Source organism: Ovis aries, chromosome 1 (genome assembly GCF_016772045.2).
Source record: "Ovis aries strain OAR_USU_Benz2616 breed Rambouillet chromosome 1, ARS-UI_Ramb_v3.0, whole genome shotgun sequence".
In the NCBI taxonomy this organism is placed as follows: Eukaryota; Metazoa; Chordata; class Mammalia; order Artiodactyla; family Bovidae; genus Ovis; species Ovis aries.
Genome location: NC_056054.1, coordinates 77223235 through 77247175, shown reverse-complemented (window position 1 = coordinate 77247175; position 23941 = coordinate 77223235). Strand labels below are relative to the sequence as shown.

The window sequence follows — 23941 nt, the reverse complement described above, 5'->3', positions numbered from 1 at the left end:
GTCTAGGGTTAGTTTCATTCTGGGAGGCAGAGGCTGCCTGTTTCTCACTCCCTCTAGCTCCCAGCTGTAAAAGCTCTATTCCAGGTTGCAGGCAGAGAAAACCTTGACTCTTTTCCTTTACCAAATTCCAACATGTAGGGTAACTGTCCTACTTGAGCTGTGGGGGGCCCAGAATACTGGGGCTCTACTTGCCCCGCAGACCTGGAGCTTGCTCATAGGGAGGAGGGTCCACATGGGAGGGACAACCAAGATCAGAGACTGATGCCTCCTGCCTGAACACAGTCAGAATGGCTGCCCCAGGAAAAGTGGACAGTGGCACAGGTGTACTGCTCAAGAGGCATGACAGGCTATAAGGTTGAAGAGCTCTGTCTGAAAGGACTGAATTTATTAGGCAGAGTGAGTGGAGAACTCTGTGCCTAATGCTGTTGAAAATAACAGAGACCTTGATGAGGCGCAGTTAAGAGAATGCTAATAGCTCCATGATACAAGAAAAACATTAGAAAGACCAGAAATTTCATAGAGAGAACCAGGGAAAGAGATTGCTGAGGAGAACCCTACTGGGACCACTGGCAACTACGGGGTTTGGGAAGGCTGGATACGTGTGCTAAGCTGTACCCACTCAGGGGCGTCCTAGAAGGACATTAGACTTGAAAGCCTAATGTCAAACCACAACGTGTCTCAAACCACATACACACCCATCAACACAGGACAGAAAGTCACTGGCAAAGGGACTTAAATACAACCTCTAACCAAACACTGAGTGAACAATGAAGTACACCCTGACCCGGGGTGAGTTCTAGGAAGCCGGCATTAAAAACAAGCCACATTCACCTCTGGCAGTCTGGAAGACCTTGTGTGTGCACAAGGCTAAGCCATCTTAGCAGTGGTCAGAGAGGGACTACAAGCTAACAGTTCAGGTTTATCTTTTTCCATCCTTTTATGGTCAAACTATTTGTATCTTTGAATTTAAAGTATGTGGCATGTGGACAGCATATATTTGAATATATTTTTGACTCTGACAATACCTTCCTTCAAGATACTACTTTCAAGAGTCCTTAAGTCTTTGGCTTTCAAAACGTTTACTGTGATGTGTCTGAGTGTGGTTCTTTTTTGTTTATGGTTCTTGGAGATCCCTGAGTCTTAGAATGTGTAAACTGATGCTGAAGGTTAAGAGGTTTTCAGTCATTAGTTCTTCAAGTATTTTTCCCATTCTTTCCTCTCCTTCTGACATTTCCATGTCCCACATTGCACTGAAGTTCTGTTCATTTTTATCTTTTTTCTTTCTGTTCTTTACATTGCATAGTTACTGTTTACTAATCCTTTCTCCTGTCAACTCAAGTATACTGCTGAACAGGTGCAACTGAATTTTTCAGTTTGGTTATTTACTTTTCAATTTCAGAATTCTCATTTGCTCTTTAAAATTTTTTTAAACCTATTTATGATATTCTCTCTTTATGGGATATCATCATAAAATCCTCCTTTATAGCTTTAAGTTGGTTTCCTTTAGTTCTCTAAATACATTTATAATACTTGCTTTAAAGTCTGTTTCAAGTAGGACATCTAGGACTTCTCAAAGGTGATTTCAATTGCCTGCTTTTTTCTTGTGTAAGGGTTGTACTTTGCTGTTTCTTTACATGTCTCAGTTATTTGCTGGGTATTGGTAATTAGATAATATGATTACAGAAAATCTGGATACTGATCCTACCCCCTCCAGGTCTTTCTGGTTGCTTGTCTGGAATATTTTAGGGAAGTCTACTTCCCCACAGTGTGTAGACTACTCTGAGGTAGTCTATTAAGCTGTCAAGTCTATTAAGCTATTAACACATCAAGGCTGTATATTGTCACCCTGCTTATTTAACTTATATGCAGAGTACATCATGAGAAATGCTGGGCTGGATGAAGCAAAAGCTGGAATCAAGATTGCTGGGAGAAATATCAATAACTTCAGATATGCAGATGACACCACTCTTTTGGCAGAAAATGAAGAAGAAGAAAAGGGCCTTTTGATGAAAGCGAAAGAGGAGAGTGAAAAAGTTGGTTTAAAGCTCAACATTCAGAAAACTAAGATCATGGCATCTGGTCCCATCACTGCATGGCAAATAGATGAGGAAACAGTGGAAACAGTGTCAGACTTTATTTTTTTGGGCTCCCAAATCACTGCAGATGGTGACTGCAGCCATGAAATTAAAAGACACTTGCTCTTTGGAAAAAAAGTTATGAACAACCTAGACAGCATATTAAAAAGCAGAGATATTACTTTGCCAACAAAGGTCCATCTAGTCAAAGCTCTGCTTTTTCCAGTGGTCAGTATGGATGTTAGAGTTGGACTATAAAGAAAGTTGAGAGCTGAAGAATTGATGCTTTTGAACTGTGGTGTTAGAGAAGACTCTTGAGAGTCCCTTGGACTGCAAGGAGATCCAACTAGTCCATCCTAAAGGAAATCAGTCCTGAATATTCATTGGAAGGACTGATGCTGAAGCTGAAACTCCAATACTTTGCCCATCTGATGCAAAGAACTGACTCTTTTGAAAAGACCCTGATGGGAAAGATTGAAGGCAGGAGGAGAAGGGGACGACAGAGGATGAGATGGTCGGATGGCATCACCAACTCGATAGACATGAGTTTGAGTAAACCCCGGGAGCTGACAATGGACAGGGAGGCCTGGAGTGCTACAGTCCATGGGGTCACAAAGAGTTGGACACGACTGAGTGACTGAACTGAACTGAACTGAATTAAGCTGTCTGCTCCTATTGGTATCTATTACACTGAGCTATTACCCTCCTGAGCTGTTACTGAGGCTGACTGTGCTATGATTGTTTATAATATTCCAGAGCATAAATTGCACAACAATATGACCCAGTTAAATCTGGGTCCTTTGGCAGGGGTAGTCTTTGAAGCTTGTCTCTGAAGTCTGTTCTGACCGTAGGAAGGCTCTGCTTTACTGTCTCTTTCCCTGGTTCTCTCTGTTGGACTACTAGCTGGCCTATGGCATAGGCTGTTACTCTCATGAAGATACCAGTATCCTCCTGATTGTTTACCACTGCTTTCAACAGTGCTCACGGGCATGAGCTTCCCCTGCTATGTGCCAAATAAAGTTATTCCATTCTGGCTCTGTTTCTACTGCACATCTCTTCCTCTGGGCAGAACACCTGTGTCACTGTTCCACCACTGGTAGCAGAGACAGTAGCCTCCAGTTTTCTTGGCTTAGCTCTCCAGGTGTGGAACCCCAACCCCACAAGCAAGCTGGGCAAGGGCTCAGTATTCTTGACCTGCTATGCATGGGGTAGAACTTTCTCTCTATAAATGGGGGCAGGGTGGAGGAAGGGAGTCCCAGATTGCTCATCTGCTCTTGCCTAAAATAGTTTCTGCAATATAGTGCTGAAAGTGGAAAATGAGAAATGCTGGACAACTTGCCCTTTTCAACCACAGGGAGAAAGGGAGCCTGGGGTCCTTGGCAGCACCCGCTAGGAACAGACATCTCATCACTCTGATCTGAGGCAGTGGACAGAGGGAGTCGTGGTTCAAATGTCATAGGCTGACTACCTTTTTTGAGATTTAATAGATTTTCTTGAAAAATGTCTCTCTATATGCTGAATACCCTTAGGACAATTTTCAGAGACTGTTTTTAAAAAATAATTTGCACCAGGTATAGCTGTTTTGCAGGGTAGAGGCTCTGTGAAGCACTCATACTGCCATCCTGGAAGTCGACTTCCCCTGGAAAGTAACTTTTTAATGAAAACCTGTTTTGTGGAAAAGACATTATGATATGCAACACTTTCCAAGTAAGGTGGAAGTAATGTTCACTTCTTTTATATTACACAGAATCTCTCAAATGCTTTAGAAATAGTCTCTGACAGAGTCTGTGACTGTACCCCAAATTTTATACTCCCTTTGTCCCTTTAGTAGCAGAATTCTGAAGGTTCACTGATAGACACGGCTGACAAGCAAAAGACTATACTGCAAGCTCCTTTATAGTTAGGTGCGACAAGAGACAAAATCCCATCTGATGCAATGTGAGTGGAAGTGATATATACATCAGATCAGGCCCTTAAAAGACATTACTTCCCTTTCCTCGTTTCTACTGGGTAGAAGGTGATACCAGGAACTGGAGTGGCTATGTTTGATGAAGAGATGGAAACAAAAGTACTGGAAAGCAGAGCATCATGAGACAAAGAACTCAGTTCTCTATCACAGGTGGGCTACCACACCAATCTTAGAATGCCTACTTAATTTTCTATAGAAGTAAGTATAATTTCAGTCTTACGTCACTGTATTTTTCTGTCTCTCTGTTGTAGCTGCCTAAGTCATATCATAATTTGTACAATTCCATTGTGTGGTTTGATAAATTTGATGTGAATAATAGTAAAAGATGTCAAAGTGGTTATCAATAATGTCAAATTTTCAAGTGAAGAATTTCGAATTCTTGGATATTAGGAAGTCTTCACTGTGAACCCTGATGCTTAGTTTTCAGGTGCAGGCAGAAACAACACACTTTAGAATACACTTACTTTGCCTAACTTTGAATTTTTATTATTATAGTTAGAGATTATTATTTATATTGATGAACTGAATCTTTGAGTTTTTAAATATCTTCATAGTTGCTATGGTTATTTGGGATATGATTTTATGACACGGCAGAGATTTTTTTTGTTGTTGTTAAATGTTTTGAACCACCTGGAATCCCTGTTGTTTACATAAGTAAATCAGTGGTTTTCTGACTTCTCTACATCACAGCAAATAGAAGAGAGTATTTGCAAGGTGCACTCTGATCAGGACTAGAGGCTGCTCCAGGCCCAGCTGCAATGACAGCTGATGCTCCTGAGGATCAGCATCTGGAAACTTAGAATGTATTTTATGGAACTGGATATTAGAAAGCAATCTTAGGACCCAAAACAGGTTAACTTTAGTAATATCTGTTAACATGCAAAAGATATAATAAAGTTTTAAGAATTTACCATTAATTTTCTCTTCAAATAACATCATTTAGTTTTTTCCAAATATATGCTAGGGTACCAGAGCTATCGCTATACAGGATTTATTTGTTGTTCTGAAAAGTATTAATGCTGTAAGTTGAAATATGTCACTTTTTTCCTATGATCATACTCCTGTTTTTATAATCATTACATGTAAAATACTTACATTTTAATTATATCTTCAGTTAATACTGCTTTCTTTGAAAAAAAAAGTGGTACTATCTAAAGTCATTTTTTAAATTGAAGGACACCTAATCATTACTTGTGTTTTCAAAATTTGTTATATAAAACAGCAAGAAATGAAATAATTAACATATAATATTCTCATTAAAATTAATAGAAGTAGTTAAGTTCATACCAGTATGATTGTAGACAACATCAGTTATACAAAGAATATTCCATTCCTTTTTCAATTTTTGTACCAGCTGTCCAACATCAGTCCAGGTGTACTTTTTATTAGGTCTTGAAAAGTCAGGATTTAATTCTAACTGATCAGCAAGGGAATAGCACGACCTGGATAGTCCAAGAGTCTGCAGTGGGGTGAAATGAATCATGTTGTAGCCTACAACACAAGAAGGTGAACAAAGACCACTATGAGAAAAGATGCCTAAAACGAAGTGCTCACATCGTAAGGTTAACCTTCCACGCACGCATGTGTGCTCGGTCGCTTCAGTCGTGTCCGACCCTTTGTGACCACGTGGACTGTAGCCCGCCAGGCTCCTCTGTCCATGGGATTCTCCAGGCAAGGACACTGGAGCCGTTGCTATGTCCTCCTCTAGGGGATCTTCCCAACCCAGGGACTGAACCTGTGTCTCCTGAATTGCAGGCAGATTCTTTACCCACTGAGCCACCTGGGAAGCCCTTAAATTTCCATAAGTAATTTTAAATGGCAAAACAACCATGCCACAAGAGAAGGGGTTAAAGACTTGAGTTCAAATCCTAGCTGTACCAGAAGTGATTTAAGCACTTCTACTTAAATCTTTGAGGATTATCAGTTTCCTCACATACAAGATAAGGAAAATGAGATGATATATTTGAAAAAAAAAAATCACAGAGAATGCCCAGTTACTATTAGTGGTTCAATTTATATTTCTGGAATGGATATATTTATATGTAGAAAATATATCCTGTGCAAGTACATCAGTACATCTTTCTGCTAGTTTTAACGTTCCATAGTACTTGTTTTCTTTTAGTTAAGTCAGGGAACCTCTCATTTCGTTCTTCACTCTACACTCAAGTTGAAAGTAAAAAATTAACACTATGCTTTACTTAGTAAAATACAATTTGAGTTATATTTTACTTTTGTATGTATGGCAGCACATGACTTTCACATTAAATGCTTGTTGAATTAAAATTATATATAATGATAATACATTTTCCAACATTTTAGTAGCTTACTAATTTTATATGTTAAAGTCTTAAGAGACAATAATAACCTCATTTTATCATAGAGTTCCTTAATTATTAAGGTGAAGCATATAATTTGCCATTTTTTTGGTAGGTTAAAATAGTCAAATATCAACAAGTTCAAGGCTATGGTTTTTCCAGTAGTCATGTATGGTTGTGAGAGCTGGCCTATAAAGAAAGCTGAGTGCAGAAGAATTGATGCTTTTGAACTGTGGTGCTGGAGAAGACTCTTGAGAGTCCCTTGGACTGCATGGAGATCCAACTAGTCCATCCTAAAGGAAATCAGTCCTGGGTGTTCACTGGAAGGACTGATGTTGCAGCTGAAACTCCAATATTTTGGCCACCTGATGTGAAGAGCTGACTCATTTGAAAAGACCCTGATGTTGCGAAAGATTGAAGGCAGGAGAAGAAGGGGGACAACAAAGGACGAGATGGTTGGATGGCATCACCGACTCAATGGACATGAGTTTGGGGAGACTCCGGGAGCTGGTGATGGACAGGCAGGCCTGGTGTGCTGCGGTTCATGGGGTCACAAAGAGTTGGACATGACTGAGTGACTGAACTGAACTGAACATAGAGTGCTACTTATTTATATTACTAAATATATTAAGATGTGAAATTAAAAGGATTAAAGCCTTTGCAATGTGTATCACAGATGATAATTACACTTCTTTTAAAGAAGAGAAGAAAAAAGCTGACATTACCTGATTCTTTTGCAACCATAAGTCTGCTTTCCCATTCATCAAAAGGTCCCATACACTTGGCTAAAAATGTCTGAAGAGTAACACAGTCCAAGGGTAACACATGATTATCAGCACCAACACGTAAAATAGGGTCCACGACTATGTAACCTCCACCACTTTTCTCATTTCTGAGGAAAAATACAAAATAAAAACTTTTCAATTAGTGACAGGAAAAAAAGTCTCATCTAATCGTCTAACTGGAAAGTAAATTACCCCATTATAAAATATATTTTGAAGCCCATAAAATCTTTTTAAAAAGTTGCAGTGAAACTAGTACAGCCACTCTGGAGAACAGTGTAGAGACTTCTTACAAAACTGGAAACAGAACTACCATATGACCTAGCAATCCCACTGCTAGGCCTACACACCGAGGAAACCAGTATCGAAAGAGACACGTGTACCCCAATATTCATCCCGGCACTGTTTACAATAGCCAGGATATGGAAGCAACCTACATGCCCATCAGCAGACGAATGGATAAGAAAGCTGTGGTACATATACACAATGGAATATTACTCAGCTATTAAAAAGAATGCATTTGAATCAGTTCTAATGAGGTGGATGAAACTGGAGTCTATTATTGAAAGTGAAGTAAGCCAGAAAGAAAAACACCATTACAGTATGTTAACATATATATATGGAATTTAGAAATATGGTAACAATGACCCTATATGCGAGACAGTGAAAGAGACACAGATGTAAAGAACAGACTTTTGGATTCTGTGGGAGAAGGCGAGGGTGGGATGATTTCAGAGAATAGCATTGAAACATGTACATTATCATATGTGAAACAGAACGCCGGTCCAGGTTTGTTGCATGAGACAGAGTGCTCAGGGCTGGTGCACTGGGATGATCCTGAGGGATGGGATGGGGAGGGAAGTGATGAGGGGAGTTCAGGATGGGGGACACATGTACACCCATGGCTGATTCATGTCAATGTATGGCAAAAACCAGTATAATACTGTAAAGTAATTAGCCTCCAATTAAAATAAACTAATTAAAACAAAGTTGCAGTTCAAAAAAACTGAAGTTCAAAAAAATTGAAGTTGAAATTCAATGGAAAAGCCACATTTTATCCTTTTCCAGTCTCTATATAATGACATAAACAACTCATGCTCTATCTAACAGTATTGCTTTAAGGAAAAATACTGTACTAAAATCCATTAGTAATAATAGGGCATGTAACTAAATAGAATGCTATAACCAGGTTGAATGAAAATACTAGAATATTTATGCCGTTACTTAAAATAATAATACTTTGAATATGCAATGTGGCTTACAATTCCTTCCTAGAAACTAAAGAATTATATTCTATTGCATCCCAAGAAACTCCTGTAAAAATTGCACTACCATAGTTCATATGATAACTTATATTACAAGTTAGACAACATCAAGTTAGAGAATAAATTAACTTTTTTCCATATACAGAACACCTGACTTACCCTTGAAGGAAGTAATACTGAAATGATCCAGCTTGTTGAAGATTAAGTTTACAGTATTTATCAGAATCATCTTCTCTTTCTGTTGGATTTTCCCATTCCAGGGAATGGAATTTTTCTCGATTAAACGCTTCTCCAGGAAGTGGGTAATTTGTATACACAGTAACTGCCTTTCCCTGTAAAGTTGGGCCCAATCGGAACTGCAGTTCAAACCCTAAACAAAAAGCATATTTCAATAAATTCATTGCAGGGCTTAAATTAACACATTAAAAAGATGTTTTACTTAAAGTATGAAAATAATGATTTCTCAACTATGTTTAAAAGAACTCTAAATATTTAATGCTGTTTTTGGAAGTACTTTGCATTCTAATTTCGCTGAATTTTTCATTTTAACATACAGTATACACAATGGAACTGCCTTCTCTTACTGCCCTTCCCTTCTTCTCCTGGAAATTTATACTTCTAGTTGCGTGGTTACTTTGGGATATGCAAGTTATCACACGATCTCATTCCCCACCACTCCCACGAGCCCCTCACCCTCTTCCAAACCCCCACCTCCACTTCCTGAACTGACTGCTCAGAAGTGGACATCTAATCAGAGACTCACTGGTATTTTTCAAGCTGAAACAGAGAAAGTGAGTTTCCCTGTGTTATCAGAGTCTGCGATAATATGTAAAAGTTGGGAGATCACAGGACAACCATCTTACCAGATAGAGCAGGCCCATCTTCCTCAAGAGAAGTCAACCTCTAGAGGGCAGAATTCAGATTTCTAACAAGAGTCTTAAAGGCATTTGAGCCCCTGATACCAATTATTCTCCATGTCTGCTCAAATTCAGAGATGTGATAATAGAGAGTTAACAAGAGGCTATGTGGAGCTGAGTGGTGAGGGGTGGTGAGGAACTCTGATTTGCAGTGTTTGTTGATTTCTAGAGGAAACAATCTCACCATGGTCAATATCAAGCTACCAACATGACATCACTGAACATGGACCTGGGAAGAGATACTCACCATTAGCTCTTGACAGCCAACACAAGCAACTCTAGCATACTACAGCCTCTATCCCTGCTCTTCCTGGTTTAGTTACTTAAGCCTTTCTTGGAATTCTGAAAGCCAAAACATTCTCACTTTTGCCTTAGTTTGACTATCTCTATTAAAATATATCTGAGATGTCTGTACTGTATTACAAGTCTTTTGCCATAAGAAGAGAAAAATTAACACATTATAGTCATAACTACTGTAAAAGAAAAATGTTTATTGGATCAAGGCAAACTTTGATTATAATTATTAGAATGTGAGCATTCTGACTATAGTACAGTCTGTTAGAAACATCAGGAACATAAATTTTAAACGTGTGTAATATTTAAAAATTGAGGGCAGGAGGAGAAGAGGGTGGCAGAAGATGAAATGGCTGGATGGCATCACTGACTCAATGGACATGATTTTGAGCAAACTCTGGGAGATACTGAAGGACACAGAAGCTTGGTGTGCTGCAGTCCATGGGGCCATAAAGAGTTGGACATGACTGTGTGACTGAAAAACAACATTTAATTAATAATGGGCAATAACTGATGAAGGTAGGAAAATTTAGTTTTACTGGTTACAACCTTCAAGTTTAAGAAACTTTTGGAGAAGAAAGAAGTATAGTAACACCTTAGGGACAAAAATCAGAGCAGAGTAGGGAGGAAAGGAGTGACGGTAAGGAGCTGGTAGCACTTTAAATAGGATGATTATTGAGAAGTTGAAGGGCTTGGGAGAAGTGAGCAGGTTAGCCTCATGTTTAATCATGACCATGGAGGGAAAGTGCTGACCAAGCAAAGGAAACAGAAACAAAGGACCCAGGGTTGAAGCATGCCTCGTGGTTCCAGAAACAGCAAGAAGCTCTGTATGGTTAGACTGAGGCAAGCTGGGGGAGGAGTAGTATGGTAAGACGAAAGAAAGGTAACAAGGGAGTCAGATTATGCAGAGACTTGAAGGCCACTGTAAGTATTTTGGCTTCTTCACTGACTCAAAATGAGTCACTGAACAGCTTAGAGCAGGAGTGACAGGACCTAACTTGTGAATTAAAAATATAATTCTGAAGATATCTGCTTCTGGCCATAATGGAGTAATTGGTACTATACTTGCCCTCTGCTGATAAACTAAAAGAACTATATGAAACAGCTGTTCTCAAAAACAGGTAGAGAAGAACTGTGATGCCTGAGATTTTCTATAAACTTTTTAGCTTTCAGACTAGAGGACCTTCCTGGGCTGTGACGCAGGGAGCAGAAACAGTACTCTCACTGAGCTGAGGAGACAGAGACGAGTGCTTGGGAAGGGGGAAGCGAGTGCAATTCTCAGGGCAGAGTATGACAAGAAGGGAGTTAAACAAAGAAAGAGCTCTGGAAATTTGCCTAGAGTCACGCTGAATCTGCCTGAAAACTAAACTGTACACAAATGGGGTTTGACTACATGAGGTGAGGTTGGGAAAAGAACAACTAGTGGAAGCTGTAAATTGAACAATTCCTACTGCGCCCCCAGGGCTGGGATACATTACAACTTTTAAGCAGCCAGAATTAAGGAGACCTTGTTGAACAGCTGTTTTATTCAAGTCATGTCTTAAGTAACAGGGTTAAAGTGGTCCTAGAGTACAAACTAATATACATCTATCCTATTAAAGCTTAAAAACAAGCCTCAAAAGGATTAAGTTGATCCACAAATAATGTAAATGACTTCTAAAATAAAACTCATCACTCCTTTAAAGCAAGAAAATAATTCAGAGAGAAAAACAGAACACTTACAATGTCCAGCATCCAATAAAACCTGCTGAACAGAAACAGGAGGTAAGGGAGTTGATCACACAGATATCTGGAATAGGGCATTTCACATAGAGGAAACAGAGATCTAAATGGCTTGCAACTTCCGCCTCTGGCAAAGATGGAATAACAGGGGCTGGATTTACCATCTTCCCCAAAACTTAAAAGAAAGAAACCAACAGTTAAAAAAAAAAAATCAGACAAAATATATGAACTGATAATTTTTCAAGTCCCTGACATCATGCAACAAAAGTCAGTGATCCCTGAGAGATGGACAGTAAACAAGATAAGCCTTATAACTGCCCTATCTTGAAAGAGTTTACAGCTTGGGGCACAGGGAGAAGGAACCCAGGCAGATCTCAACTGACTTCCTGTGTTGAAGAGATGGAACTAGGAACTTGTGGAGATCAAGGCAGCTAGCGTTTTCAGATGAGAGTAGTGGGTGAGGAGGAGAAAGCTGCACAGGGAGAGAACTCCAGAGATCTGGAAAAGGTGTTCCTTGAGCATTCAGAACAGTACTAACCAGTGCATGTCTGGGAGGAAAAATACCTGAGACCAGGAACAGAGTTTGTTCTCACCAGCTAGACTGAGAAAATTCACGAGGCAGTGGGTAGGAAGTTCAGAAGGATCTTGCTTCAGGAGTGGGGAATAATGAGCCTGAGATAGGGCACAGGTCTAGACTGGCTTAACAAAGCATAGAAGTAAAACTCAAAAAGAGTAATATTTCCAAGTAACTTAATTTCACTCCAGAACAAAGACCAAGAATATTTGTATGAATCCCAAAATACCTATCACTCAACAAGGTACAATTAATAATGTCTGGCATCCAAACAAAGATTATGAGACATACAAAGAAGGAGGAAAACACAATCCATGAATGACACAGATGTTGAACTAGCAGACAAGGAAGGGCTTCAGTTATCAAAACTGTTTTCCATATGTTCAAAAAGCTGGGTCCATACATGGAAAATAATAAGAAAACATAAAAAAGATCCAAGTTAGCTTTTAGAGATTAAAACTACAACACCTAAGAATGAAAAATACAGGCAACAAAATTAAGAGGTGGTGAGACATGGCAGAAAAAAAAGATTAGTGAATTTCAAGACACAGGAATAGCAACTATGTCATTGGTGGGACTGTGTTGAAGCTGAAACTCCAATACTTTGGCCACCTGATGCGAAGAGCTGACTCATTTGAGAAGACCCTGATGCTGGGAAAGATTTAGGGCAGGAGGAGAAGGGGATGACAAAGGATGAGATGGCTGGATGGCACCACTGACTCAATGGATATGGGTTTGGGTGAACTCCGGGAGTTGGTGATGGACAGGGAGGTCTGGTGTGCTGCAGTTCATGGGGTCGCAAAGAGTTTGACACGACTGAGTGACTGAACTGAACTGAAAAAGAAACAAAGAGAGAAAAAAGAATCTACAAAATTGAAAAAGCATCAGACAATTCAAGTTATTTAACATAAATGTAATTAGAGTACTCACAGGAGAGAAGAAAAGAGACAAATTATTTGAAGAAATAACAGGTAAAAATTCCCCAATTTGATGAAAAAAAAAAACCTTACAGATCTAAGAATTTAATATTCTTAATCCAAGAAATATGAAGAAAATGATACCAAAGAGCATCAGTATCAAATTGCTCAAAACTAGGGACAATGAGAATATTTTATAAGCAGCTAGAGAGAAAAAGAGTATGTACAGAGGAACAGGGAAGAGAATGACAGCAGATTTCTCATGGGCAACAGTGCAAGAAAGAAGACAGCGGAGCAACACCTTTAAAAGTTTTGAAAACTTACAACAGTTGGCCTAGAACTGAAAATATATTTCACAAACAACAGTGACAAGAGTCAGGTTTTTCACTGTCAGAGAAAGATGTTATAAATAAGCAAGGGAGACAGATACCATGAACCCTGCTATGGTGATATGATATGCCATGGTGATATGATATGATATGGTGATATGATATGATATGCTAGGCTGGATGAAGCACTACCCAGTAGAAATATCAATAATCTCAGGTATGCAGATGACACCACCCGTATGGCAGAAAGCAAAGAAGAATTAAAGAAGAGCCTCTTGATGAAAGTGAAAGAGGGGAGTGAAAAAGTTGGCTTAAAACTCAACATTCAGAAAACTAAGATCATGGCATCTGGTCCCATCACTTCATGGCAAACAGATGGGGAAACAGTGCAAACAGTGACAGACTTTATTTTGCAGGGGTTCCAAAATCACTGCAGATGGTGACTGCAGCCATGAAATTAAAAGACACTTGCTCCTTGGAAGAAAAGTTACGACCAACCTAGACAGCATATTGAAAAGCAGAGATATTACTTTGCCAACAAAGGTCCATCTAGTCAAAGCTATGGTTTTTCCAGTAGTCATGGATGGATGTGAGAGTTGGACTATAATGAAAACTGAGAGCCAAAGAATTGATGATTTTGAATTATGGTGTCGGAAAAGACTCCTGAGAGTCCCTTGAACCGCAAGGAGATCCAACCAATCCATTCTAAAGGAAATCAGTCCTGAACATTCATTGGAAGGACTGATGCTGAAGCTGAAACTCCAATATTTTGGCCACCTGATTTGAAGAACTGACTCACTAGAAAAAACCCTAATTCTGGGAAAGATTGAAGGTGGGAGGAGAGGGGGACGACAGAGGATGAGATGGTTTGATGGCATCACCGACTCAATGGACATGCGTCTGAGGAAGCTCTGGGAGTTGGTGATGGACAGAGAAGCCTGGCGTGCTGCAGTCCATGGGGTTGCAAAGAGTCAGAAATGACTGAGCGACTGAACTGAACTGAACTGCCAGTGATATGAATCAGAAATATGAGTTAAGAACTGCCATTTATTTATATATAAAGAATGTCAGTTTGGTTCAAGGCAAATCCTGAAGTAGAGAACATGTAGATATATTTCAGTCAGTCTAAAATCATTCTTTGGAAGAAATAAATCTCTCACAGTGCTGTTTGACAGGTGGTAAATTTTACACCACAATATTAAACACTGGGTAAGCTGGGAAAGATTGAGGGCAGGAGGAGTAGGGGACAACAGAGGATGAGATGGTTGGATGGCATCAGTGACACAATGGACACGGGTTTGGGTGGACTCCAGGAGTTGGTGATGGACAGGGAGGCCTGGCATACTGCAGTTCATGGGGTTGCAAAGAGTCAGACACGATGAGTGACTGAACTGGACATTCTTTGTGAAGAAAAGAAACCAGTGGAAGATGTAAGAGAATGCTGGACTCTTCCAGTTTATTCTAATCCAATTAAATACTTCTATATTTGCCGAGAGAAACATGAATGTTCTGTTTTAAATCCTGCAATATGAATAATAAGAGGGAATAGATGTTCTAGGAATTCTTAGAAAAAATTATAATTTATAATTAAGTGATAAGTACTGCTAACTATATTCCTGGATTGGACAAAAATATGGATATAAATTTACTCATAGTAGATGGATCTGACAAGCAAGAAATAAATTATTCAAAAGGAGTTATCAAGTAACTTGGCCAAAATTAAGGGACTCACTTTTACTTCTCACACTACACAGTGAAACTAATAATTTTTTCCAAGTAGTTACATGTGCAAATTTTTCTATAGAGCAATTTGGCACAAATATACTAAGAATATTAATAAAGTTTATATTAGTGGCTAATAATTTCATGAAGACATGTATGTTCTAGGCAATTAATCAGTGATGTAAACATGTTGCTGCTGCTAAGTAACTTCAGTTGTGTCCGACTCTGTGCAACCCCACAGACGGCAGCCCACCAGGCTCCGCTGTCCCTGGGATTCTCTAGGCAAGAACACTGGAGTGGGTTGCCATTTCCTTCTCCAATGCATGAAAGTGAAAAGTGAAAGTGAAGTTACTCAGTCGTGTCTGACTTTTAGCGACCCCATGGACTGCAGCCCACCAGGCTCCTCTGTCCATGGGATTTTCCAGGCAAGAGTACTGGAGTGGGGTGCCATTGCCTTCTCTGGGATGTAAACATAGACCATACATAAAGATGTTCATCACAGTTTCATTTATTATAATTAAACTCACAACAAATTAAATATATAATGATTAAGAATGATTATATAAATCATGGTACAAATGGTATTCTGTAAGCAGGAATATTATAAAGCCACTACAAATCATATTATCAAGGGATATTTAATAATATGTTACTTTCAATATTTTGTTACATTTTATGTGTCTACAGAGATCTTCTGAAATCCTTTCTGGGAAAAAGTATGATGACATATGGCAATAAGCAGGGAGATGGAATTTACACATCATAATACTATAAGCAGGTATTAAAAATGTTTAGACAGTATAAACCCAACTTTGTTTTGAAACAAAAAGCATAGAAAAAAGACTTTTACACCTTTTTATAATTTTGTAATTGGGAAATATCATTTTTATATTAGAACTATTATTATGAAGAGATAGACTGAGAAGTAAATTGCCCAAAGGATTAAAATATGAAGTTTTAATACTTAAGTGATTTTGAGAACTACATTTCCAAGAATGATTAAGTTTATTACAGAAGTAATGGTGTCATTCTGAAGTACAAATATCAGAGATCAGCAATCTGGGCACAGTTAAACAACCTGTCCCCTGTTCAGCTTATACAAATATTGTTTTTATAATTACACAAGGATTCAGAGAACTTGTGGTACAAAGGCTAAAACTCATCCAAAACCACTAAAACAGTATTTGGATCAGTGGTCTACCTTCAGAAGAAAATGACAAGTATTCTCCAAATATGAATATTTACTTATATAATACACATTATGATAATTTAATAGACTATATAATTTGTAAAACACAAAATAAGGACAAAATGTAAATAAAATAACAATATTTTAAATAATTAATTTTATTTATTAGTTAATGGAACAAATCTTTTAACTCTCACTAAAAATTAGTATTATCTCTCATAAAAGTAATGTGATTAAATACATTTCATTAATTTAAAAAGTCTTGGTTTAATATTTTGTGATAAAGTAATTTAAAGTCCTGTTTATTTAGTTTATTTAGTGATTTCAGATCTAAAAACAAAATGTAACACAAAGATACCCAAATCCTAATGGATAAAGTTCTTGGTAGCTATGTTTACTAATCCATGATCTTAACTTTTCAAACCCACTCATTAATTATGCAAGTATTTTTTGTTGAAATGTGCTTGTAAATATATATATAAATATATATATATTTCCATGACATATATCAATTGTTTTTACAAGCTAAAGAGATGTCCCATTTTATATATTAAAGAGGGGATCTGAAAACCAACTAAAATTCTTTATTGGGTAGATTTCAAACAGATTTATTGGGTAGATTTCAAAGAAAACTTTGTTATCAGTTTTTAAAGTAAGTAGATATTCATTTATATGGGTGAAATCATATGATGGAATTGTTACAAAAAATACATATTTAAAATGCTCTCCCTGTAGCAAGGGTTGGTAAACTATAACCCCTATCTTTAAATAAAGTTTTACTGGAACACACCATTAATTTATGTATTATCTATGGCTGCTTTCGCAGTACAACGGTTGAGTTGAGTTGCTGCAATTGAAAGCATGTGGCCTGCAAAGCTGAAAATATTTGCCACTTGAACCTTTATAGGAAAGAAATGTGCTGATCTCTACAGCATCAATTTCCAGCAAAAGCAGTTTACTTTCTCATTCATGTTTACCTTAGAGTTAGACTGTATTTAATTTTTCTGAGAATATTTTCTAAGTACACTATAGAAAGCTACATGTCATTTCTGAAAAGGACAAAAACAGCAAATTTCAAACTCTCTACCTCATCTTTAAGTTTGACAACCTCTTGAGGTAAAACAGAAATTTATGGTTACACTGCTTCTCATTACAAAGTGTGGTAAAGATTCTACTATTTAAGATAATATAACTGGCATATCTACCTAACCTGGCTTAGATAAAAGTATAATTCATGGCAACATACCATGTGACACCGTGACTGTCAACCTCTTGTAGACCTATAACCTCCACTTTTTCCTCAGAATATATCTTTTTTGTTTATAACTCAACTAACATATGAACCAACAGCATCAATATCAATCATATATTAGCAAATTTTAATTATTTTTATATTAAAAAACTTGTTTTGGTTGTACCACACAGCTTATGGGATGTTAGTTCCCTGACCAGGGATCAAACCTGGGTCCCTGACAGTGATAACACAGAGACCTAACCACTCGACCACCAGGGAATTTCTGTTAACTCATTTTAACTGATCAAAATAGGTAGAAACATAGAGAGACAAAAGGAAAGAGAGAAGAGAAAGAAAATTAAATTCTATTCTTTTTATATCCTGATAGGCAGTACATACCTGAAAGGGTATATATAGCTACTCTGTAACCTCTAATCCATATTCTTGAAACTAAAATTTTTATATACAGTAAATGAAACATCAGAATACCTAGAGTATGTCAGTTTCCATAATTAATAGCTCAGTTTGCTAAAATTAGCTTAGCACAGCAGTACATGATGTGGCTATCTTATTCCTCACACACTAGGAATACTTTACTCAGATTAGCCATTTCCCTCTTGCAGGCAATGAAACTAGGAAGGTGAGAAATTACACTATTACTGTAAACTAAGTTTTTCTACATCATTCCCTCCACTCAATTTATAGAAACTTGACTCCTAATTATGGAACCTTTATAAATGTTTTCTTTCAAAACAAGTAAAAATTGAAATTTGACCAACCTACATAAAAAATGGAAGAATCCCAGGTTTGAGAAATAATGACTTTTACTCATTATTCTACCACTAAATGAGATAGGAAAGACAGGGAAAGGCTAATTACTTGGTCTTGTACTTGTTAAATCAGAAGAATCTATGGAGATGTTAGCCTTGAAAATGAGGAGGAATCATTTCTTAGGGAAAAGTGAAAAGGAAAGAAAAATGGAGAAGGGCTTGGTGAAAGAACCAAAATTTGCCAGAGCTTTTCTTTACACCTAATTGGTCACCAAGTCCTATGAATTTTAAAGTGTCTTATACTGTCCCCTCTTTTTAAAAACCCTAATGTAGTTAAACCAGACATGTTTGTAAAATAGTTTTCTACATGATTTCTTGCCTCCAGTGTCTCTTCCCTTCATCTTTCACGGTACAATTATCTTCTAAAATAATACAGTGAATCATTACTGCACAAAAAATTCAACATGCTCCCATTTATATTGTTTGGATGAATTTACTGGCTTTAATCAGAGTTACAGGGTCAACCATATTATTCAGAGCTCTTTCTTCAAACAGCTAGGCTAGCTTTAACTGGCACTTTAATAGTGATCACCCAGCAAGGATTTATTAGCTGTTGTACACTGCACTACATCTATAATACTGTTTCTGTCTTTACAGATCTTAAACTATAGTTGGACACTAAGATTTTAGACACTGCTATACCGTTAAGCACCTGACTGTCCTGTGCCCACTGTATAATCAGAAATCATGGAAAGGAGACACCAACAAATTAAGAAAAAGCTTCATGGAGGAAGTGGAATTTTAGCTAAACACTGAGAGGGAGGCAACACATAAAATGATAGTAAAGGAATTTAACAGACACAGAGGAATCTGACAGGAGCGGGGGAGTAGGAACAAGCATAAGAAAAGCCACTTGGAAGGGAATTAACAAGGGAAGTGTAAAGATGTAGAACACTAATAATGAAGAACAATGAGATAAAATCTTGGCTTGGGAAAGTGGATCCCATTACAGAATCCTGGAAGCCAGGCAGAGCTATTTAAATGACATTATAAACATCAATTAATAAAAAGAGAAGAGATGGCATAAGAAGATTATTTCAGCATCCATATACAGGCATATGGAAGAGACAGGAGGCAATAGGAGACATTTAGGAAGAAATTACAGGGTTTAAAGAGAAGCTGTAGTTAAAGAAAAGAAATTTCAAAGAAGAGCACAAAGTTTCTAGCCTTGTAAACTATGAAACTAAAGTAAACGGAAAAGCTGAGAAGCAAAAACGTGAGAATTGTGAGATGGTTTTGGACATGTTGCTGCTAAGTCGCTTCAGTTGTGCCCGACTCTGTGCGACCCCATAGATGGCAGCCCACCAGGCTCCCCCGTCCCTGGGATTCTCCAGGCAAGAACACTGGAGTGGGTTGCCATTTCCTTCTCCTATGCATGAAAGTGAAAAGTGAAAGTGAAGTCGCTCAGTCATGTCTGATTCTTAGGGACCCCATGGACTGCAGCCTACCAGGCTCCTCTGTCCATGGGATTTTCCAGGCAAGAGTACTGGAGTGGGGTGCTATTGCCTTCTCCTTTGGACATGTTAGATTTAAGCCAAAAAACAGGAGCTATCCTCAGACTCTTCCATATCATGATACTGGGATGAAGGCAAGAATCCAGGGTAAGAATTGACAGATACAGTGATCTAGCCTTCGTATCTATCGGGGGCTTTAAAACCATTTATTATTAATTTTGAGCCTCAAAACTCAGCAGTGTAGAAAAGGGGAAATTAGTATCTTCACATCACAAATAATGTTTAGAATTAATGTGACTTGCCCAAAGTCAAACAGTTTGCTAGCGGCAGAGTCAGGACAATTCTAGCTCTCTACTCTTGCCATTACAATCATTTGCTTCTAAGAAGCAAGCAAAGTTTAAGGCCTTTCTTCCAAAAGGAGTCATCAGTATGGAGGCCACAGCTGAGGCCATGAGAATGTATACTTCTTTGAGGGCAGAAGTGAAAAAAGAAAGGATTCCTTGAAGATACACATAATCAAAATGTGGAAGAAGAGAGCTCAGCAAAGACACCACCAAGGTGACAGGCGTACTCAAGAGGATGGGGGGGAAAAAAAATCAAAACCAGAAAACTGCAGAGTCAGGAAAGCCAAAAATGGATTTAGTACTTAGTGATCTTAAGTTCAGCACTGGAGTTGGAAGAAGATGAAGATTTGCTAGGGAGGAAACATATTTGATGGCCGAAATTAAAAAAAAAAAAAAATTAGCTCTTGAGAAATTCAGAGGAAAATTTTCCTCAAAATGTTTACTACTATCAACATCCATTTGGGAGGGTGAGAGAGGGGATAGCATTTTACTTTTCATACATTAAACTTCTACTTCACAAGTTATATTAACATAAATGAGTGTGAAATGTTTTTTTTTTCAATGTTGTAAAATACAAGTCTAAGAAAATAATGCATCTATTTGATTAGTCTTATATAATTTGATCTTTTAAATCACAGCTAGAATATATTTCAACACAACCTAATCAATTATTTTGGTTTTAATTCGGCAAAAATATTTTCAAGTTTTACCTTCTCCACAGTTGGGAGGCTTTTGATAAACATAAATAATAGTTTACTTTTTGCTGTGATCTATTTTGCTAATGCAGATGGTCCAGTAAAGGAAAAGAGTGGGAGCTATAAAACAGCAAAACTACAGACATACCCAAAGGAAAATTACTTATGAAACAATTTGCCAAGTTTTAATAGTAAATGCTAATGGAAATAACACTGTCAATCTTCTGATTATAAATGCAACTTTTGTCTTGAGTGGAAGTTAGCAAGCTAAGTAAAGTGAATTTTTTATCCTCACTCCAACATGACAAATAAAACTTCACTTTCATTAGTGATATTTTTTAAAACACAGAAATGTCTTCACACAAATCAGGTTTAGAAAAGTCCTTGGAAATTATATCTAAAAGTTAAAAAAATTTAATGATAATGAATTAAAAATGTAAAAGACACAGAGCTAATCAAATGACTTGCTACTGACCTTGTTCAAGTCTGAAGAGGGTCCTTTCCAGCTTTTCCATTTCGTTCAGTAGTAAAATCCTAATCTGTTTACTGTGTCCCATTTTGGCTTCTAGAGGATTTGAAATCTCTCAGAAGAATTAACAGAACTCCGAAATCGAATGAGTTGCCCCTATGAGACGAAAATGGAATTAAGATAAAGAAAATAACTATTATCTTAAATTCTCTAGGGCTGACAGCCACACACTTACATGTTCAAAACGTGTTTTTAACCCTATCAGATAATGAATCTTATAAATAAGAACAGAAGAAGCAAATTGAAAAGTTGTTTCCTCCCTTCGAGCACAAGACCACGGCAAAAATTACAATATAAAAAAATGAAGTATTTTCATAGAAAAGCAATACGTTTTGGAAAACCTGAGGTTGGGTAGGGGGTAAATTCCAGCCCCAAGCCAAATGATTCTGAAGGCTTCATATGGCACTTCTGCTTACAAGAGATTAGCCTGCTCAAAGATAACAGGTGGGCGATCTCCCCATTCCCAAATTCGGGTTGGAAGCCACCAATGGGGAGAGGAGAACAGAGGGAAACAGTTGTTGCCCCTGGAATAGCTGCCGTGGACATAGAATGTACAGACAGAGCTATAGATAGAAAGAACGCGTTTCCCCGGGAGGCCGGCGACATTCCTAGCACTTACACCGAGCAAGTTATACGTGCGGCTTCTGGGACACTGCAGGACCCGCGACTCCGCTGTTAAGAGTCGGGGGAGGAGACTGGAAGGAAAGCTAGAGGGGAAAGGCAGGCTGCCCAGGCGCAGAAGGAAGCTGCTGACAAGGAGGGCCGGGCGCCGTGAAGGGCAAAGGGAGGGGCGGCGGCAGCCGGGGCAGGGCCGACGCCGCCGTGTGAGTGGCAGAGAGCTTCTCCGTGACTCCAGCTCGCGCCGGTCCCCGGGGAGACCCTCGACTCCCCACGGAGCCTCAAGAGCACACAGCCGGGTGGGAGCTGACAGGTCCCCTCGCCCACTTCCGGGAGGCTCGGCACCAGTTCTCCGGGACCGCTAGTCTCGCGAGAGTCCAGTTGTTGGTGGCCCGGGCCTGTGAGACTGCTGTGAGCCGCTTTTTTTCCCGCCCCGAGGGAGGTGCGACGGCGGGACGTGCCTTTTTTATAGCCTGGGAGCTAGTGGTTGAGCATTAAAATGAGACAGCTAGGTAGAGCTGTACTAGAGGATTATTTTGTGAACCCCCTAAATGGCGAGTGGCAAGCCACCTGGCTTCTTTTGCGTTTTCTACCACGTTATGTTTTGTGTCTTCGTTTTGACCCTTTTACGTGGCCTCAGTTTACTTGGCTTAACTTCTCTGAGCCTTGATTTCCTCATCTTTAAAATCAGGGGCCTGGCTACAGTCTTGGACATTCCATCCTTCACGTGTCCACATCTTCCTGACCGCAGACATGGCAGGACTAGGTAGGTAAAGTGTGGCCAGTCTGCAGACAATCAACAGGGCAAATAATACACTTGCGTTTACAACATCTGGTTGTACCTAATATACACTGCATAGACTGGAAGATCGTCGAAGATTAACAATCTATATTGACTGAGGCTGCACGTGTATCAGGTCAGCCATTCAGGAGATGGTACAGATGCCTAAGGAGATAGTCATGGCTGAGGGAAAAGGAAAGCCCATCTTCCAGGGAAAATGGACAAAAGGTTTGAAGTATGGAGAAGAATCTTGATTTCTTTATTGTGGAATTACTGTAGGTCCAAGAAGAATAATGGGTTAAAAACTAAAGATACCGAATTGTTCACTTGTTTCAGTAGTTTCCTGAGAATGCCTAGTTACAAATGGTCCAAAACTGAGTTTGGAAACGTACAACTCGTTTATTCATTCAACAGATAGTATTTTGAGCACCTACCGTTAGCCAGGCTCAAAGGTGCTGGGAATGCAGCAATGAAACAAAGTCACTGCCCTCAGGGAACTCCTACACGTGATTGGTGGGAGCCTGATAAACAAGTAAATTATGTAAGATAATTAATTAAAGGTTGTAAGACATAAAAGCTAAAAGGGAAAATGGAAGAATTAGGACAGAGTGGTTTGCAGTTTTAAGTACAGTTATCAGTAAAGGACTTGCTGGTAAGTTGGCATTTGATCCAAAACAGAGAAAGAAGATAGAGGATATCCAGGGTAAGAGGGTTATATACAGAGGTACCAGAAGTGCAGGAGCCTGGAGGTAGCAGCATACTTGGTGAATTCAAGGAGGCAACTGTAGCTGAGTTAAGAAGGAAGTGGTAAGGAATTAGGACAGATAGACAGGGTGGGGTGGGTGGTCAGAACCTAAAAGGCTTTGTAGGCTGTTGTAAGGACTTAGGCTTTTGCTCTGGCAAAAAGAGCCATTGGAGGATTTTGAACAGAGGAGTGACATAATCAACTGACCTTTTAAAAGGATGACCTGTCAACTTTATAAGTGTTAGTTGAAGAATCGTGTCCAACTCTTTGCAACCCCATGGACTGTAGCCCACCAGGCTCCTCTGTCTATGGAATTTTCCAGGCAAGAATTCTGGAGTGGGTTGTCACTCCCTTTTCCAGGGCATCTTCCCAACCTAGGGATTGAACCCAGGTCTCCTTCATTGCAGGCAGATTCTTCACTATTTGAGCATATAAGCTGTAAGATGTGGTGAAGAAGGAAGCAAGGAGATCTGTTAAGATGTGTGTGTGTGTGTATGTGTGTGTAGTAGTGAAGGTGGTGAGAAGTTCTTGAGCTATGACTTTTAATGGTCAAGCTTACCATTTGCTGGTAGAGAGAAAAGGAGTAAGGGATGATTCATAAGTTTTTAGCTTGAGCAACCAGAACATTATTGTCCGATAGA

General features: G+C 38.7%; 1 protein-coding gene across 2 annotated transcripts in view; it reads right to left on the bottom strand.

The window, feature by feature from the left end:
* AGL (amylo-alpha-1, 6-glucosidase, 4-alpha-glucanotransferase) overlaps positions 1 to 21853 on the bottom strand; it is an 82366-nt gene extending 60513 nt beyond the window's left edge. Inside the window, exons 1-5 of one of the 2 annotated variants that reach the window (XM_012176992.4) lie at positions 21332 to 21853; positions 21103 to 21252; positions 8566 to 8776; positions 7085 to 7251; positions 5332 to 5535 (exon numbers count right to left, since the gene is read on the bottom strand). In XM_012176992.4, coding sequence (XP_012032382.2) covers positions 5332 to 5535; positions 7085 to 7251; positions 8566 to 8776; positions 21103 to 21184 — 664 coding nt within the window. In that variant the 5' untranslated portion in view covers positions 21185 to 21252; positions 21332 to 21853. The remainder of the gene's footprint in view (positions 1 to 5331; positions 5536 to 7084; positions 7252 to 8565; positions 8777 to 21102; positions 21253 to 21331) is intronic. The other variant, XM_060412040.1, reaches the window with a different exon arrangement.
* Between the last annotated feature and the right edge of the window lie 2088 nt (positions 21854 to 23941).